At 43.8% G+C, this 18177-nt stretch overlaps 1 protein-coding gene across 1 annotated transcript; it reads right to left on the reverse strand.

The window, feature by feature from the left end:
• Positions 1-1647: 1647 nt before the first annotated feature.
• Positions 1648-12179, reverse strand: ANKRD2 (ankyrin repeat domain 2). The gene is made up of 9 exons (XM_087724953.1): positions 11886-12179; positions 11132-11239; positions 7543-7683; positions 6994-7101; positions 5280-5378; positions 4916-5014; positions 3327-3425; positions 2392-2490; positions 1648-2191 (listed from the first exon to the last, which is right to left on the reverse strand). Exons 1-9 carry the CDS (start codon positions 11961-11963, stop codon positions 2093-2095), a joined length of 930 nt encoding a protein of 309 aa, XP_087581079.1. The 5' UTR covers positions 11964-12179; the 3' UTR covers positions 1648-2092.
• Between the last annotated feature and the right edge of the window lie 5998 nt (positions 12180-18177).

The following is an 18177-nucleotide window of genomic DNA, read 5'->3' on the forward strand; positions in this document are numbered from 1 at the left end:
TCCCCACTAGCCACCCACCCTACTCTACAGTGACAAACCCTAACATTTTATAAATTTTGAGGTTGCTCTTGGGGATTACAGGTTTTTCCCCATTTTTCACTTAAACCATGACACAAATATGTCCTGCCAACATTTTGGGGGAGCATTTAAAGCTCTTAAGAGACATGCTTAAGTGTCTTAGCTGTACCAGTACTTTCCCTCCTTATCATAACACCATCCAAGTTCAGGCAATGCAATTATCCATAGAAAAACTGCATCAGTGTGCTGCTGACTAGAAAGGGAGAGTGGCAACATGCCAGTGTTTTCATTCTCTTTGTTCAGTTTAATGTATCTTGTTCACATCCTTTTCTGCTGAAGGGTGTTAGTGCTTTTAATGGGCACAAAATAGTGACAGTATTATTTTGCATGCTGAAAAACAGATCTGATCTCCATTTGTTAAGCCAATTTGGCCTTGGCTGCCCTGCAATATTGGAAAGGACATTTCTGGCAAAGAAGTAAAGGTTGACCTATGTCCTCAAGTGAATTGTTCTTAAGTGAATATGCAACTTGGAAAGTAAGGCCAGCAGACAAGCGCATGGCAACCATCCAACTACTGCTTAGGTTCACACTCTAGAAAGAATGTAATAGGTTCTCCAGGTTGCCAGACTTTGCAGGACTGTGTGGATGTATGCATAGACACCCTCTGCTGCAGTGTTTCTCAACCTTGGCAACTTGAAGATGTCTGGACTTCAACTCCCAGAATTCCCCAGCCAGCATTCGATGGCCCAGACATCTTCAAGTTGCCAAGGTTGAGAAACACTGCTCTGCTGCACATGAATTAAACAAATTAATATTTAGGGTGTGCATTGCTGTGATTGGTAGATAATTTTAACAGATGGCTAGATCCATATTACATTTTCTGATACTCGGTTTTAAATGTTATGTGGTCTTTTTGTTCACCTTCTAGCCTATGTTTATGTCTTTTCAACTTTAGTGTTCTGTGTCTAAATTGATTGTAGGATGGAGTATTGTGTTTTTACATGACATTTTACATTTCCTGTATGGAATGGCTTTTGAATAGCTGGTCTTATATTTTTTCTGGAAGCTTGAAAGCAGATTGCTCTGCACTCGGAAAGGCTGTTGTTTCTCAAGATGTGAGTCCCTTCTGCCATTCACTACTTGGTCAGTTATAGAAGATTGGAGTTTGGAGTTTATTCAATTTGTAGGCCGCCCTATTCCCCGAAGGGACTCAGGGCGGCTGAACAAAAGCCAAGGGAGGGAAATTACAAAAAGTAAGACAAAAACAATCAGGCAATACGAACAATTTAAAAGCACAACAGACACAGCAAATTCGAGTGGCGGGGGGGACTCAACCCCAGGCTTGCTGGGACAGCCAGGTCTTCACGGCCATCCGGAAGGCCTGAAGGGTGGAGAGGGTCCGAATCTCCACGGGGAGCTCATTCCAAAGGGCCGGAGCAGCCACAGAGAAGGCCCTCCTCCGAGTAGTCGCCAGCCGACATTGGCCGGCAGATGGAATACGGAGGAGGCCTAATCTGTGGGATTGAATGGGTCTGTGGGAGGTAATCGGCAGAAGGCGGTCTCTCAAGTACCCAGGTCCAATACCATGTAGGGCTTTATAAGTAATAACTAGCACCCTGAAGATGTTCATGTCCTTAGTTATCTGCACCTGCAAGCAGTCCCACAGCTATCACATTTGAAACTGTGTCATATCTGATTACTTATCATGCAGCTGTTTGAAACTTGTGGGGATTATCAATAATAGCTTAGTGCAATTTGACTCAGTGGATATCAGAATTGCGGTTGTTTATCAGACCTTTAACAACTGTATGACAAGCAGAAATTTCACAATGCCTGTTTGAGAAAAATGGAAAGTTCTCAGCTATTAAATTTAATCTCATCATGCAACTGCCAACAATAAAATAGCATTATGGTTGACTAAACAAAACATTCGAAATAGCTGTTTTTTCACTGTTTTTTGGCTTTGTTTTGCTTTGATAGCATCTTTATTGGGGTTTTGTGACAATTTTTGTTTAAATCTCAAACCATTCTTGCTTCAAATTGCAGGTGTCCGATTTGTTCATCCAACTACAGCTCATGTTGGCATTTCTGTTGTGTTTGGCTTTTTCTTTTCCAGCACTTCCCGTGTATCTGCCTGCCATAACTGCACCAGATCTGCAGGAGTTTTGCCAGCCTGTGTAGGAGAAACAAAGATAAGGAGGTTTGGTAAACCCCAAACTGACATGAAAGCATGGATATGCGTTTACTGATTTATTAAATACTAGTGGACAGCATCTGAAAAAGAAAGCACATTTCTTTTGCTGTTATTTTTGTTACTATTGAATTTTTTGCAGATGTTACCCACCATATAGGCCACAGTGAGTAAAAACTTACCAAATTTTTGGCCAACATATCTCCCCCATGCAAAATCAACATCTTAATTATCTTGTAGCGATTGAGGCGAACAGCATCGTGCAGGGCACTGTCTCCCTCCTGCAGTAGAGAGATGATAATACCACACTGCCTAAGTTCACATATAATGCTAATATTTTTAACCAGTTTGTTGAATAACTCTAATGACTTGTTCATAGATAAGGCTAGTCAACTGTAGTAAAATCCATAAATTACATTGCCAAAAATAAACAAACTACACAATAATAATGTGGGAATTAGATGTATATGTAAGATTGGTAGTCAAGATAAGTTTGCTTATAATACCAAAACAGGAGAAATAACAGCAAATAAACAGATTTTTAAAAAATGCATTAAAAATTAGCCTGGATCAACTGAAAATAGCTTTCTGAGTCAACTATAACAAGAAATAGGCAAATACTGTCAGCTAAATAATGTCTGCCATAGATAAGATTGCAGGTTTGCCATTATTATAGGTGAAAAATATTAGCACTAGAAATCAGAAAGTAGAATTAGAGTATTTCATTTTGTGCTTTATAGGCTGAAAATAACTAAGGTGATATGAAACAGTTACAATAGAGAATTGCTTGACTACCTTGAAAAAAAAAGAAGCATATTAAGATTGAGAATTTGAAATTAAACTTCAAAAGGAAGATGTTTAAATCCTAAAACCGTAGCACATCTTTCTCAAGCTTAGTTTTCTGTTCATTTTGTTTCATTTTTGAGTTTGAATGCAAATATTTGCATGAACTTCATATTACGTTTATACGTATTTCACCACTACAAAAAAATCTGGCTAGTATGATTCTTACAAAATCCTCTGCACATATATAATTGTGGTCCTTTACCTTAAAAAGTGGATTAAGATGCTAGTTACATGTTAAGTAGACAAGCAGTCAGAAAAAGGTATTTCTTACACGGTCACGGGAATTGACATCCACACCATTGTTTATCAGATGCTCCACAACTTCTGCTACACCAGTGCGAGTGGCCACATGTAAAGGCGTACTGAGAAGCTGAGTTCAAACAGACAGTGAAGAAATGTAAAAAACAAAAGCAGAAAAGGATAAATATGATTCCTTGTTGACTATTCTTTTTCTGGAAAGGGATGAAGGTAGTTAATTTAAGTGAGTCTATTTGGTGTCATAGTGAATGTTGAGACTAAAAACAAGGTGACTCAGGTCTTTTTTTCCCAGCCATGGATAAATCAGGTGGGCCAGTCATTCTCTCAGCCCAACCTACTGCAATGAGGGTAAGAGAAGGCAGGCTTTATATTTCAGGTGCTGGCTTAGAAACCAGGAGATTGTGAGTTCTGGGCCTCTCTTAGACATGAAAAGCAGCTGAGTGACTTTGGGTCAGTTGCTCTCTTAGCCCAATTCATCTCAAAAGGTTGCTGTGGGGGGGGGGGGGGTAAGGAAGGAGTATTAGCTAGGTTCACCACTTTGAATTATTTCTATATTTTAAAAAGACAGTGTAGAGAGCTAATAATAATAAAGTGCTCTGGGACTTTAGAATTCAAAAAGCCAAGCACCTGCCACATAACACCCCAGACTTAACCATTGTCAATAAGGAAGACAAAAAAAATCTGTATAGTGGAAATGGCAGAACCTGCAGACAGCAGAATTAGAAGAGAAAGATCTGGAGAAAATCACAAAATACAAGGACCTGCAAATAAAAGTAGACTAACTGCCACAAAAGAAAGCAAAAATAGTAGTATAAATAGCAATAGGCACCTTCAGTGCAATCCCAAAACATCTGGATACCACTTGAACATCATTGGCATTAACAACAGTTCTTTTCAGGCCATCAGATAATATCTATCAGTGATGGGTTTCTATTTTTTTTACTACTGGTTTGCTTGCATGCACGCATGTGCACGCACGATGCTTCTGTGTGTGTGCAGAAGCATCCTGGCAGGTGGGCAGAGCCTCCCGCTGCCGCCCCTATCAGTTCGCCTGATCTGGGCCAAACTGAGAGCAACCCACCTCTGCTGTCTATCCCAGGTCCTTGTGAAGGACTCAATAGGTGGATAAAATGGCAAATCCAGTGTTAACATCTAGCTGACTGTATAACCAACAATAATACTAGAGGTTTAGATGTTAAGTGCAGTCCAAATAAAATACTAACAGTAGATTCAGAAAACCTTGTTTTTCAGTTCTTCTAGAAAGCCCAGTTATATTCCCAAATGTTGAAAGTAGGAAGATGAAGGTTTGTATCTTCACTTGTGACTAATGTACTTGGATTGGATTAATGTACTTGGAAAGTGGGCATTCTAGACATAACTAATTTAATTTCATTAATTGCAGTCATGTATTTGATAAATTTCTTCTTTTGTCACATGAAATATAGTTGGGTTTTGGAGACAATCTACTGTATCACCTAAGATTTGAGATAAGTGCAAGTTGTGTACTCTGCCTTAACATTAGAATCTTCCTATTTCCATAAAGCTTTTTTCAAATTTCCTGTGCGACACTGATCTCTTCCCTTGAATCAGCTCTCAACTCACCTTGTCCTTCAACTTTAGATTAGCCCCTTTTTCCTGCAAGAGCTTCACAACAGCCAGGTGTCCACCACGACAGGCCCAGTGCATAGCTGTGCAATCCAACTGTGAACAAAAACCATGACTTGTCAGGAGACAACTATTCCAGTCTCCTTCCAAGGCTATTCTTTGGGGTTCCCTTTTCGATTCCAAATAATTATAACTCTCAGCCCAAGACAAACAAATAAATAGATCTGAGCACAATATTGTACCCAGAATGTTCCATATACTGAATATTTCCACTGTGCTTTAGAGGAATTTGGTGGCAATAATGCATAAATAGCCCATGCAGAAAAAGGGTGGCAATCTCAGCAGACACGAAGTATCTTACGCGATCTCTGAAGTCAATAGTGGCACCTTGGTCCAAAAGCTTCTCTACAATTTCTGTGTATCCTTCCAGGGAGGCACGGTGCAAAGCCGTCCTGTGGAACTAAGTGAGGGACAGAATTAGTCTTCTGTAAATGGTAGGCTAAAAAGAGAAAAGGCCATGTCCAAAGGTTATTTTCTAACATTCATGGGTCCTTTCCTTTTTAAAAATCCTTGCCAACACCAGATTTCCCATAGTTGCTCATAACAAATCAATATGCGTGACTCCTCCATATGCTGTTTAGAACCACATTTACCCCCCCCCCCCCATTTTTGTAAGAATATATTGAAAAGAGCAGATGTGCTATTGGAATGATGTAATTAAAGAAGAATGTTTGTAGCTCAAGGTTGAAATGAGGAGTCCTTGGTGCTCTTTGAGCTTGCTTGTTTTCTTGCGGACATTTCCTTACCCAAACTAGGTAACACCAGCAGTGGTCTATTTCTATTTTCCACTTCAATTTTCAAAACATTTTTATACTTGAGGTGGACATGAGCAAGCATACAGATAGTCCTCACCTTATAATAGTTCATTTAGTGACCATTTGAAATTACAATGGCTGAGAAAAGTGACATGATTATTTTTCACACTTATGATGACCATTGCAGAATCCCCATGGCCGGATAATCAAAATTTAGACACTTGGCAACTGATTCATACTTATGATAGTTGCAGGGTTCTATAGTCATATGATCCCCTTTGGCAACTTTCTGACAAGCAAAGTCAATGGGGGAGCTAGATTCACTTAATGGAGAAGCTAGATTCACTATGTTACAAACTTGACAAAATGGGATAACAATCACTTAACAACTGTCTTGTTTAGGAGCATATATTTTGGGTTCAATTGTGGTTGTATGTCAAGAACTACCTGTACTTGAAATCAAAGATTTTAAATCCAGGAGCAATCTATAAGCTGGCACTCATCTGCTCCGCTCCTCTCCTTTATGGATATTTTTGGATATGCTTTTTTCAAAAGAAAGAAAATAACAAATTTGGGGCAGCTTATTCCAATAACATTACTTTTATTGGTGAACAAGAGCCTTTTCTCCCATTTGTATCAATTTATTGTAGCAATTGTGTTCAAAAAATATCCCCTTGATGAGAAGTTTACATATTGGATTCTACTTGCAGTAACAGAAGCAGCAAAGAACACCTCATGATGCCCATGATGGCGAACCTCTGGGCATCTGCCCAAAGTGGCACGCCGAGCCATGTCGCCTGGCACATGCGGCATTGCCCGTTCCTCTTCCGGGTTTTTGTCACGCATGCACGTGTGACAATCAGCTGTCCTTCGGGCATGCGGCAGTGCCGGAAACTGGAAGATCTTGTCTTCCATTTTCCAGTGTGAGCATACGTGCTGGGCAGCTGATCGTCGTGCGCGCATGTGTTCCAGTAACCGGAAGACTAGCTGGCCGGCGTGCATGCAGGCCCCAGAAACCAGAAGTACATTTTCCAGCACAAGCATGTCCGCTAGGCAGCTCCTTTTCCGGGTTGTGTCCCAGACGAGGGTCTGTGTGCACACACTCCCTTTTTGGCACTCGGTGCTGAAAATGTTCACCATCACTGCCCTATGCCAAGCATTGGGCTTAAAATTATCCTGCTCAATCAACAAATATTTGAATATATATCTTTATGGAAAGTGAAAAATAGTCCTGAGGAAAATACACTTCGGTGATCTTACTTCATCACAGACGTTTGGGGAGCCTCCATCTGCCAGGAACTTCTCCACTACTTGTATCCTGCCCTGTACAGCAGCTTTCAAAAAATCCTCCACCAACACAGGTCCCGTCTGTAAGCATTTTTTTAAAAGAAGGGTGACAATATTTTAACTTTTATATGAAAAATTATATGAAAAGTATTTTACAGGAAAAAGTAAATATGAATCCCACCAAGACATGGTGCATTGGATAAAAAAACCTCACTCATTCTCCTAGATTCTAGCATGAATCTTTAATCACTACCCCAAACAGGCTCTTGGAAGATACTATTTGACTTTTTAAAAAAATCCTCAATAATAGTTGTGTTGGCTTTGGAATTCGGGGAGCTGAAATTCATATCTATGTATTGTCTTGAACCCTGGCAAACAAATTTGTTAATTTTCTCTCTTTCTCAACAGCCAATCTGTAGAAGATTGTGCTCTGCCATTTTGCTCTGCTTCTCAAGATCTGCTCAGAATAAATATTGATCTTTTCCCCTTTTTCTCCAATATTTTATTTTTCTCTTCTCTTACAATTTCCTCTGATTCAGGCTCTGGTTTCTCCTCTTCCTTCTTTTTTGCTTTTTTGTGTAGTTTGAAGAGGTATTCGGTGCCACCAACTTCAAGGATCTCCTTTCTTAAGTCTACCGAACTCTTCCGCACCTTTTCTTGTCCCTGTAGGAAGAGAAACATATACAAAAACCCTTATGATTTTCAGAAATTGTTTAGGATATATTAGTTGTCTGATTTTCTAAGTAATATCACAGAACAGTCTTTGGCCTGTTACATCAGCCTTTCCTTCCCGGTCAGACAGGGAAGGTAGACCATAACCTACTACTAGATAAAGTAGAAGAATGTGGGTTAGACAGCATCACCACCAGATGGATTAGTAACTGGCTGACCAACCACACTCAACATGTAGTTCTCAATGGAACTGCATTTACATGGAGGGACGTATGCAGTGGAGTACCCCAAGGCTCTGTTTTAGGCCCAGTACTCTTCAACATCGGATAAATCAAATTTGCAGATGACACCAAGCTGGCAGGAATAGCCAACACTCAAGAAGATAGCCTTAAGATACAGAAGGATCTTGACAAACTTGAACATTGGGCACTATCTAATAAAATTAAGTTCAGTGGTGAAAAGAGTAAGGTTCTACATTTAGGCAAGAAAAATTAAATGCACAGGTACAGTATAGGTGGTACCTTGCTCAATAGTAGTAACTGTGAGAAGGATCTTGGAGTCCTAGTGGACAACCATTTAAATGTGAGCCAGCAATGTGCAGCAGCTGCCAAAAAAGCCAACACAGTTCTAAGCTACATAAACAGAGGGATACAATCAAGATCATGTGAAGTGTTAATACCACTTTATAATGCCTTGGTAAGGCCACACTTGGAATACTGCATTCAGTTCTGGTCACCACGATGTAGAAAAGATGTGGAGACTCTAGAAAGAATGCAGAGAAGAGCAACAAAGATGATTAGGGGACTGGAGACTAAAACATATGAAGAACAGTTGCAGGGTATGTCTGCAGGAGGTGGGTATGTCTAGTTTAATAGAAAGAAGGACTAGGGGAGACATGATAACAGTGTTCCAATATCTCAGGGGTTGCCACAAAGAAGAGGGAGTCAAACTATTCTCTAAGGCACCTGAGTGTAGAACAACAAGAAGCAATGGGTGGAAACTAATCAAGGAGAGAAGCAACTTAGAACTGAGGAGAAATTTCCTGACAGTTAGAACAATTAATCAGTGGAACAGCTTGCCTCCAGAAGTTGTGAATGCCCCAACACTGGAAGTCTTTAAGAAGATGTTGGATATCCATTTGTCTGAAACAGTATAGGGTTTCCTGCCTAGGCAGGGGGTTGGACTAGAAGACCTCCAAGGTCCCTTCCAACTCTGCTATTGTATTGTATTTGTGGATCCTGTCAACCAAAGAATTCCAACAGATATGGTCCAGGAAGAGAGTCTTAACAGATTAACAGAGTTGGAAGGGACCTTGTAGTTCATCTAGTCCAATCCCCATCCAAGCAGGAGACCTCACACCATTTTTGACAGATGGAAGTCCAATCTCTTCTTGAAAGCTTCCAGTGATGAAGCTGCCACAACTCCCAAAGGCAATCTCTTCCATTGGTTGATTGCTCTCACTGTAAAAAAAATTCTCCTTATTTCCAGATTGAATCTCTCCATGTTCAGTTTCCGTTCATTACTCCTTGTCTAATCCGGTTCTTTGGAAAATAGTTTGATCCCCTCCTCTCTGTGGCAGCCCCTCAAATATTGAAACACTGCTATCATGTCCCCCCTGGTCCTTCTCTTCACTAGACTAGCCATGCCCAGTTCTTGCAACTGTTCATCCAGAGGTGGGTTTCTACCAGTTCGCACCGGTTTGGGCGAACGGGTAGTGGTAATTTGGCCTGGCTCGCAGAACCGGCAGCGACCCAGGCTGGCCATGCCCCTGAACTGGGTCCCCTGTCTCCATTGCTGGCATGTTTTTTTATTAGCTTTTCATGGTCTTCACGCATGTGCAGACCAATTTACAGTGAACTGCGCATGTGTGTCACATGAGTGAAGCGAACCGGTGCCGGTAGAAACCACCCTTGCATTCATCATATGTTTTAGCCTACTCTTATCCTATGAAACATTCTGCTCCAGAATGAGGTGGACCATCTTTCTCCTGGCCTTCAGGAAAGGCATAAAGCATGGCTCTGTCCCCTTACTTGGGACACACCAAAAAGCCTGAAGGCATGAGGCTGATTAGTGCTCTGAAACCCTTCCTCTGCCTTTTAATTCATTTTAACAATTCTTACCTCTTTTAAATATTATATACTGTTTTTATGCTTTTAATATTTTATTATTTTATTTTATGAGACTGCCCAGTCTCTTAGTGAGAGAGATGGGTGGTTCTTAAATATAACAAATGAAAATAAATATATAAATATAGCAACCTTTCATTCTTTATTCCTCCAATTTCTTAGCATCTGCATAAAATTGATATTTTTATAACAAATGTCTATAGAAACTAACAATAAACGTTTAATTCCAAAGGATTTAACAAGTTATACCAGGGGTATAGAGGTTTCAGAAGGTGAAAATGCTGCTGATCCAACTTTGTTAACTAGTGTTGTAACTATAAATATAGTGATTGAGTTACACTGCTATAGGATATTTGTCTCAGCACAAAGTATGTTAAGTTGATCCAAAGTCAATGATCACTATTTCCATTCAATTTTTCTGTATCATCATCCTTTTCCTAATTTTTAAAGTTGAGTTTCCCAATATAGCATGGGGGAAAGGATCAAATAGTTTTTTTTTAAACATTCCATTCCATTTTTAATTGACTTAATTGTTTCCAGGTTTACTGGAGTTTTAGTATATTTAGCATATAAGTTGTCCAGATGAAAAATTAATACCATCTTTTGGCTTTCAGCACTTAATATCTGACAATAGGCATGATGATATAACTCCAGATTCAGAAAGCCAATTCCTCTCTTATTAATTGGTAATTGCATTTTCTGTGGGCAAGCGTGCCATTGCCAGCTCCTCTTCTAGGTTCCGGCGTGCACATGCATGCCGTCCATCTGGTCTTTGCGCAAAGATCAGCTGGCTGGCGCACATGTGGGTGCTGGAACCTGGAACAGCAGCTGGCTGCCATCTGCATGCGCACTGGCCAGCTGCTCTCTTCCAGGTTGCGGCGCTCTGGAGCGCATGCCATGCACGCTCCAGTTTCGGCCAAAAGGTTAACCATCACTGCTCTATTGTATTTACATTACATATTACATACAAGTTATATCCTTTGATACAGACATACCTGGATATTTAATGGATTCAGCATAAATATAGAATTGGTATTCCTTAAATAAATGGGTGACCGAATGAAGTATTCTGCTATTTTACTAAAGATATCCATTGGTGCATCCTTTCTGAGATAGCTGGTAGTTTAGAAATAAACAAAATAATTTCATTTGCAAATGAAATCAATTTGTATTCAACTGAGTTATGTTACCACTCCTGGAATCATGAAAAACTAGTGACCAATAAACAGAGAACGTTTTACGCAATGAAATATGTTCTGGGTGTGGGTTTTGTTGGTAGAATAGGTAAAATAGGATCTAAGAGTCCCACTCACCTTAAGACTTGCAATGTCCTTGTTAACAGGTCCATGTTTTTTCTCCTCCTCCAGATGTGGGATATCCAACTGGACCACTTCTGGTGGCATTGCAGAGGAGTGTTTTTTCTGGGTTAAAAAAAATGGAGAAAGTGTCCAATCCTGAGGCTTCTGCTCTCTGCTTCCCCCCCCCCTTTTTCTAATTTATGGTGCATTCTACTTTTGAGGGTTTTGTTAGATTCATCGAAATTCTTTTCCTTCTAAATAATTTTATTAAAGTTTACAAATACAAGGCTAAAAAATAGTATCAATTAAGAAAAATATAAAAAGTAAAAAAATGATAATCTCTTGCTGCTCCCAGGGTAACCTATAGTTATCTTGAAACCTGATTTTTACCACCAAGCTATCCAGATCCAATACAAGAATGAGGCTTTCTCTCTTAATAATTAGAGTTTGGGATTATTTTGGGTTTTTGGGGGGTGGGTGGGGTGACCTTGGTATACTATACTCTAATAAAAGTAGCAACATACTTCATTCCCACTTTTTAAATCATAAAATTAAAACTCAAGGTCAAAACATGACTTCCTCTTTAAATCTGCTTTCTGAACCAATTAACAAAACTCTGATAAAACTAGCAAGAATATTTTGCCTGACTTATGCCAACATCTTCAATCTCCAGTTTAGTATTCCAGTAAGCTTCCAGGTCCCATCTTTTGTATCTTCATTTACTGCCTGAGTCCCAAGTAACCAGCCTTATTTGGCTTTCGATACTCACTTTCTGCTTTTCATCTTCCAGTTTCAGCTTCTCTTCAATCAGCTCCGTTGCCCATTTTATCTTGTTGTCCATATCCATATCTATCTTTGTTTGTCCTGGAAATGTGAATATTCTCACCTACTCCTCAGATCCTGACTCAATTTCCCAGTCTTTTATACTGTGTACTCTCTTCTCTGATATCTCCTCTTGCAGTCACTGATATTAAGAGGTATGTCCTGCCCCCGGGGTGCCTTTGTCATGAGCTCAGTCTGTCAAACTCTCTTCCTTTTAGCAAATCATATATCTAGTGATCCTTTAATAGTCACATATCTCTGGCCAATCAGGAAGTGAACACAGAATTCCCTGAACTACAGAGGGATATGAGATTTTGGCAGAATTCCTTCAGTCCCATATAAGTGATTGGGCTTCCCTGGTTAGATTGTGGGTGGAGTTTATAGCTCCATGTCTGGATAGAATTGACCGTAACTACTTATGGATTATTATGATGCTTCTTAGTATAATCTAATATATAATTATAGAAGTGATCCCAAATTGGTGCCCTCCAGATGTGTTGGGTTACATAGCCTGATCACACTGACAACAGTAGATTTATAATCCAACACATCTGAAGAGTACCAAATTAGGAAGATCTCTATTTATTTTAAAATGCTACCTGCTAAGGGAAAGTGCTACATACCAGCCTACGGGATTTGCCAGAAAGGTTTGCCAACCTGCCAGGCATCTAACTTAGTCACAAAGCCTGGAATAGTGAGCATGGAGTACTATGAATAATGGGTGAACCAGGGGCAGATGAGATGACATTAGGAAGAATTGAGATGAGAACTATTTATAGCGGACACAGTCTCTGTGCCCCTCCCTACCTTTAAATTATGACAGCAATGTTGCTCAATTAATGGGACGTTCCTGCATGCACAAAATGTATATCCTTTCCCTAATAATCATCCAGAATTTTTTGGCCAACTTTCTTTCCAACAATCCTTACATAGGGATGCAGGACAGAATGGAGCTACTAGGAACAGGCTGATTGACAAAACATATCTTGGCCCATTTTACAACAAGGCTTGAATTTGCTTAGCATCCTTTTTCCTACTATTCTTGTTTCCGGAGACAAAAGGATGGTTCTAACCACAGCCAGCCTATATTTTTCCAATTCCTACATGCCTGCTAAAAACAAGACCATATACTGTGTGTGTGTGTGTGTGTGTGTGTGTGTGTGTATAAGGGATTATAAGTTCATTCTCTGGAACTGAAAGAGTTATCACATGTTTAATTATATATATATACACACACACATACACACATACATATAGATACATATACATACATGTTGTATTTGTGCTGCTAAATAAATAAAGGGAGACTAGTATAGATCTATTTCAAGCTATTTAGCTCTCATCAGCTAGCCATACCGTTACTGGGATTCAAACCTGGGCTGTGTTACATATTAGGCAGATGTGTTAACCACTAAGCCACAGGCTCTCCTCCTTTATCAGCTGAGCCAGGGAAATAGGTATGTAATTAGTGTCACAACCCCTGGTATGCATAGCGCATGTGCGAGACCGGAAGATGGCGCCCAGGCGTTTTGCTCCGATCTGACGAGGCGAGCAAACGCTGAAAAAAGCCTAAATATCAAACAACTTCGACTCTCCAGGAGGGTCTTGGGGATGTCCGGAATTCGAGGGACCCGAGGAGCCCAGACCTTGGCGGGGGTCGCCGTTTTTGGGCGACCCCGGACTGCACAACTTCGGAGGTCTGTTTTACCTGCTGTTTTGTCTGCTGGGAGCGGCCTGCGTTATTCGGCGGTGGGGGGCGGCGGCGTTATGTCGGCGTCTCCCAGCGCCCTAACCGATTTCATCGGGCCTGAAAGGGAGAGAGAACCAGCTCAGACTGAACCAGCTGAACCAGCCCAGACCTTTGTGGGGGTCGCTGCTTCTGGGCGACCCCGGACTGCACAACTTTGGTGGTCTGAAAGCCGTGAGCTGCTTGCATTACTCGGTGGGGGGGGCGGCGCCACGTTTGCTACAACGGCAGCGTTTTTCGGCGATCTAGGCGATTTCATCGTGCCTATTGAGCTGCCTCACTGGGGCTTTGTAAGACCATTATTGCTCTGGAGGGAGAGAGGACGAATTGAACTAATGTGGGGTCTGAGCAGATTGGATGGGCGATTTTCTCTTTTGATGTTGCATCGGCCCCTCCGGACAGCTGCCCTTACTATCCAGCCTCACTTTCCTTCCAGCATCGCCTCCTCCCTCCCTTGCCCCTGCTCGGTCAAGTGGCCCTCTGGACGCATTTTACTCTTTGCCCTCCCTGGTTGCGGTGAGGCCTTTCCCTGCGTCTTCCATCTACCATCTGACGCCCCCCTACTGTGGCATTTTAACCCTTGCCCACCTTTGGTCACAGACTTTGGATTTTCAGCCCCGCTAGCTCAGTTCCATCTGGCTTTAAACATTATTAACACGACCACCTGTTACCATCTCTGGGACTATATCTGGGGCATCGCTTGTGGAAGAAGACCCCCTGTTTTCCCCAATTGTTCCGGACTCTTTGGACCTATTCAGACCTGTAAAAAAGGGGGACGTGAGTTACGCCCCTGTATACCCTCTCTGGACCAGAACTGGACGCTAATTATTATCGAGAGCCAATTGGCTCTGCCTGGACTCGCACCCTAATCAACTGCGCAATCCACTTTTTCTTTCTTTTCTCTACCTCTTCTTTTCTTACTTTGTATGGGATATGTTAGTGGTATGTATGTAATTGAATGAATGATCCCACTTTTTATTGCCATTATTGTTGTATTTTTATGTTTTTTAACTTACGTGGGAATTGTTTGGGAGAGTGTTTGAGTATGTATGATTCGGAGGGCCTGCCGGGAGTGGCGGGGGCGATGGGGGTGGTTGAGGGGACCAGCGACACAGGAGAGGGTCGGGGTATTGCGGTCGTAACAGGGAGGGGCAGATACGGCGGGGACTTTAGGGCAGGCCATTACCGGGGAAGGAGGGTTCGCTACATTGCAGAGATCCCTCCTTCCGGCCCTAGGAGTCCCACTCCAAGACCAGATGGCGTGAGTAGTCAGGACCCTGGTCTCAGGCTGTTGTCGCTAAATGCCAGGTCTGTTGTCCATAAAGCTCCTCTCGTCCGGGACTTAATTTTAGACGAGAGGGCAGACCTGGCATGTATTACTGAGACCTGGCTGGGCCCAGAGGGAGGAGTCCCCCTTGTAGAACTGTGCCCAGAAGGATTTCAGGTGCTGCATCAGCCTAGAGCCCAGGGAAGGGGTGGAGGTGTGGCCGCCGTTATCCGGGAGTCGTTAGTTCCTCGTAGGGTCCCTGCTCCGGAGATTGTCGGGTGTGAGTCTTTGCTGTTAAAGTTGGACCTCAAGGGTCAAGTGGGTCTGCTGCTAACGTACCTGCCTCCCAACAGCGTTGCAGCAGCCCTCCCCTCGCTCCTCGAGTCGGTAGCCGAGCTGGCAATTGAGTTCCCTAGGCTGATGGTCCTGGGGGACTTCAATTTGCCGTCGCTCGGTGAAAGCTCTGACGGGGCGCAGGAGTTCATGGCTTCCATGACAGCCATGGGCTTGACCCAAGTAATTCGAGGCCCAACCCATTCAGCGGGACACATGCTTGACCTCGTATTTCTCTCGGAGCAGTGGATTTGTGATCTTGGTCTGAGGGGGAGTGACATCATACCCCTGTCGTGGTCAGACCACTGCCTACTGAGGCTCGACTTCCGGAGGCCAAACCCCCACTGTAGGGAGGAGGAACCGACCAGGTGGTTCCGCCCCAGGCGTCTTATGGAGCCGTTAAGGTTCCAGACAGAGCTTGGGGTTATTCCTGACACTCTCGCCCACAGTCCGGTGGAGACTCTGACTGCTGCGTGGCACTCGGCAGCGTCGGAGGCCCTCGACCGGATTGCGCCACTGCGGCCCCTCCGAGACAGCGGATCCCGGAGACCCCCTTGGTTTACCGAGGAGCTCCGGGAGATGAAGCGCCGGAGGAGATGCCTAGAGCACCGTTGGAGGTCCGACAAGTCCGAATCGAACCGAGCAATGGTAACCACCTGCACCAGGGAATACACCAGGGCACTCAGGGCAGCAAAAAGATCACACATAGCCACCCTGGTTGCATCCGCTGAGTCCCGTCCGGCCGCCCTGTTTAGGGTAACCCGCTCCCTACTGAACAAAAGGGAGGCGGGGGAACCCTTGCAGGGCAGAGCCGAAGAATATGCCCAATTTCTAGCGGACAAAATTGCTCGGTTTCGGTCGGACTTGGACTCCATTCCTGCAGTTCCAGCCGAGACACTGGGGGACCAAGTAGAACAGCTCTGGGTTGAGTTTCAGGATGTTACCCCCGGGGATGTGGACAAGGCCATGAGAGCTGTAAGTACCTCCACCTGTGCTTTGGATCCGTGTCCCTCATGGCTGGTCAGGGACTGCAGTGAGGTGACACGAGGCTGGATCCAGGCGGTTGTGACCGCCTCCCTTCGGGAGGGGAACTTCCCCGCCGCACTGAAAGCGGCGGTGGTGAGACCCCTCCTGAAGAAACCATCCTTGGATCCGGCTGTCCTTAATAGTTATCGCCCTGTCTCCAACCTTCCCTTTCTGGGAAAGGTTGTCGAGAAGGTGGTGGCCTTTCAGCTCCAACGGTCCTTGGAGGAAGCAAACTACCTAGACCCCTTCCAGTCAGGCTTCAGACCCGGCTACAGCACAGAAACTGCTTTGGTCGCATTGATGGATGATCTTTGGAGAGCCAGAGATGAAGGACATCCCTCCATCCTGGTCCTCCTTGACCTCTCAGCGGCTTTCGATACCGTCGACCATGGTATCCTTCTGCGACGACTGCGGGAGGTGGGAGTGGGAGGCACCGTGTTACGGTGGTTCTCCTCCTACCTCTCGGACAGGTCGCAGTCGGTGTTAGTGGGGGGGCAGAGATCGTCCCCTAGGCCCCTAAATTATGGGGTGCCTCAGGGGTCGGTCTTATCCCCCCTACTATTCAACATCTACATGAAACCGCTGGGAGAGATCATCCGCAGGCACGGGATCAGATACCATCAATATGCGGACGATACTCAATTGTATCTGTCCGCCCCGTGCCAACTCAATGAAGCGGTGGATGTGGTGAGCCGGGGTCTTGAGGCCGTTATGGACTGGATGAGGGTTAACAAGCTTGTGCTCAACCCGGAAAAGACCGAGTGGCTGTTGTGTTTTCCTCCCAAAGATTTGACTAATATACCATCACTCAGGCTGGGGGGTCAAATTCTATACCCCTCAGAGAGGGTTCGCAACTTGGGAGTCCTCCTGGATCCGCAGCTGTCATTTGACCACCACCTAACGGCTGTGACCAGGGGGGCATTCGCCCAGGTTCGCCTGGTGCGCCAGTTGCGACCCTTCCTGAATCGGGAGGCTCTCACAACAGTCACTCGGGCCCTAGTGATCTCTAGGCTGGAATACTGCGATGTGCTCTACATGGGGCTGCCCTTGAAGAGCATCCGGCGACTTCAGCTAGTGCAGAACGCAGCCGCGCGAGTGATTGCGGGTGCTCCTCGATTCACCCGCATAACACCTATCCTCCGCGAGCTGCGCTGGCTACCTGTCGATCTCCGGATGCGCTTCAAGGTGCTATTAATCACCCATAAAGCCCTTCATGGCAGTGGATCTGGATACTTGAGAGACCGCCTTCTGCCAATTACATCCCTGCGACCAATAAGATCTCATAGGTTAGGCCTCCTCCGTATTCCATCGGCCAGCCAGTGTCGGCTGGCAACTACAAGGAGGAGGGCCTTCTCAGCAGTAGCCCCGGCCCTTTGGAATGAGCTCCCTGTAGAGATCCGCACCCTCTCCACCGTCCAAGCCTTCCGCACAGCCCTGAAGAACTGGCTCGCCCGCCAGGCCTGGGGATAAGGATAGTGACCCCTCCCGAATGATGAATGTATGTTGCTTACCATTTTAGTATTTGTCTCTATTTTGTTGTCTGTATCCCCCCCCTTCCTAGTTTATGTGAGCCGCCCTGAGTCCCCTCAGGGAAAAGGGCGGCCTACAAATTCCAATAAACTATGAAACTAACTATGAAACATCTGCCTAATATGTAACACAGCCCAGGTTGTGTTACATATTAGTAAGGGTATGGCTAGTTGATGAGAGCTAAATAGCTTGAAATAGATCTATACTAGTCTCCCTTTATTTATTTAGCAGCACAAATATAACACAAATGTAACAAAGGCAACAGTAAAAATATTGGGTTTCTGTCTGGATGGTCTCTTGTGACGAGCCGATAGACAGAGAATGGAAGCAGTGAGC

Source organism: Thamnophis sirtalis, unplaced genomic scaffold (genome assembly GCF_051295495.1).
Source record: "Thamnophis sirtalis isolate CommonGarterSnake01/CBP01778 unplaced genomic scaffold, rThaSir2_p1.2 scaffold_11, whole genome shotgun sequence".
In the NCBI taxonomy this organism is placed as follows: domain Eukaryota; kingdom Metazoa; phylum Chordata; class Lepidosauria; order Squamata; family Natricidae; genus Thamnophis; species Thamnophis sirtalis.

Coding starts and splice junctions, on each gene's coding strand:
- ANKRD2 (XM_087724953.1), bottom strand. CDS start 11,963: ATGGATATGGACAACAAGATAAAATGGGCAACGGAGCTGATTGAAGAG. Junction 5,379..6,993: donor CCCCAAACGTCTGTGATGAA/GTAAGATCACCG, acceptor TCCCTCACTTAG/TTCCACAGGACGGCTTTGCA. Junction 3,426..4,915: donor ATCTAAAGTTGAAGGACAAG/GTGAGTTGAGAG, acceptor GTTTGAACTCAG/CTTCTCAGTACGCCTTTACA.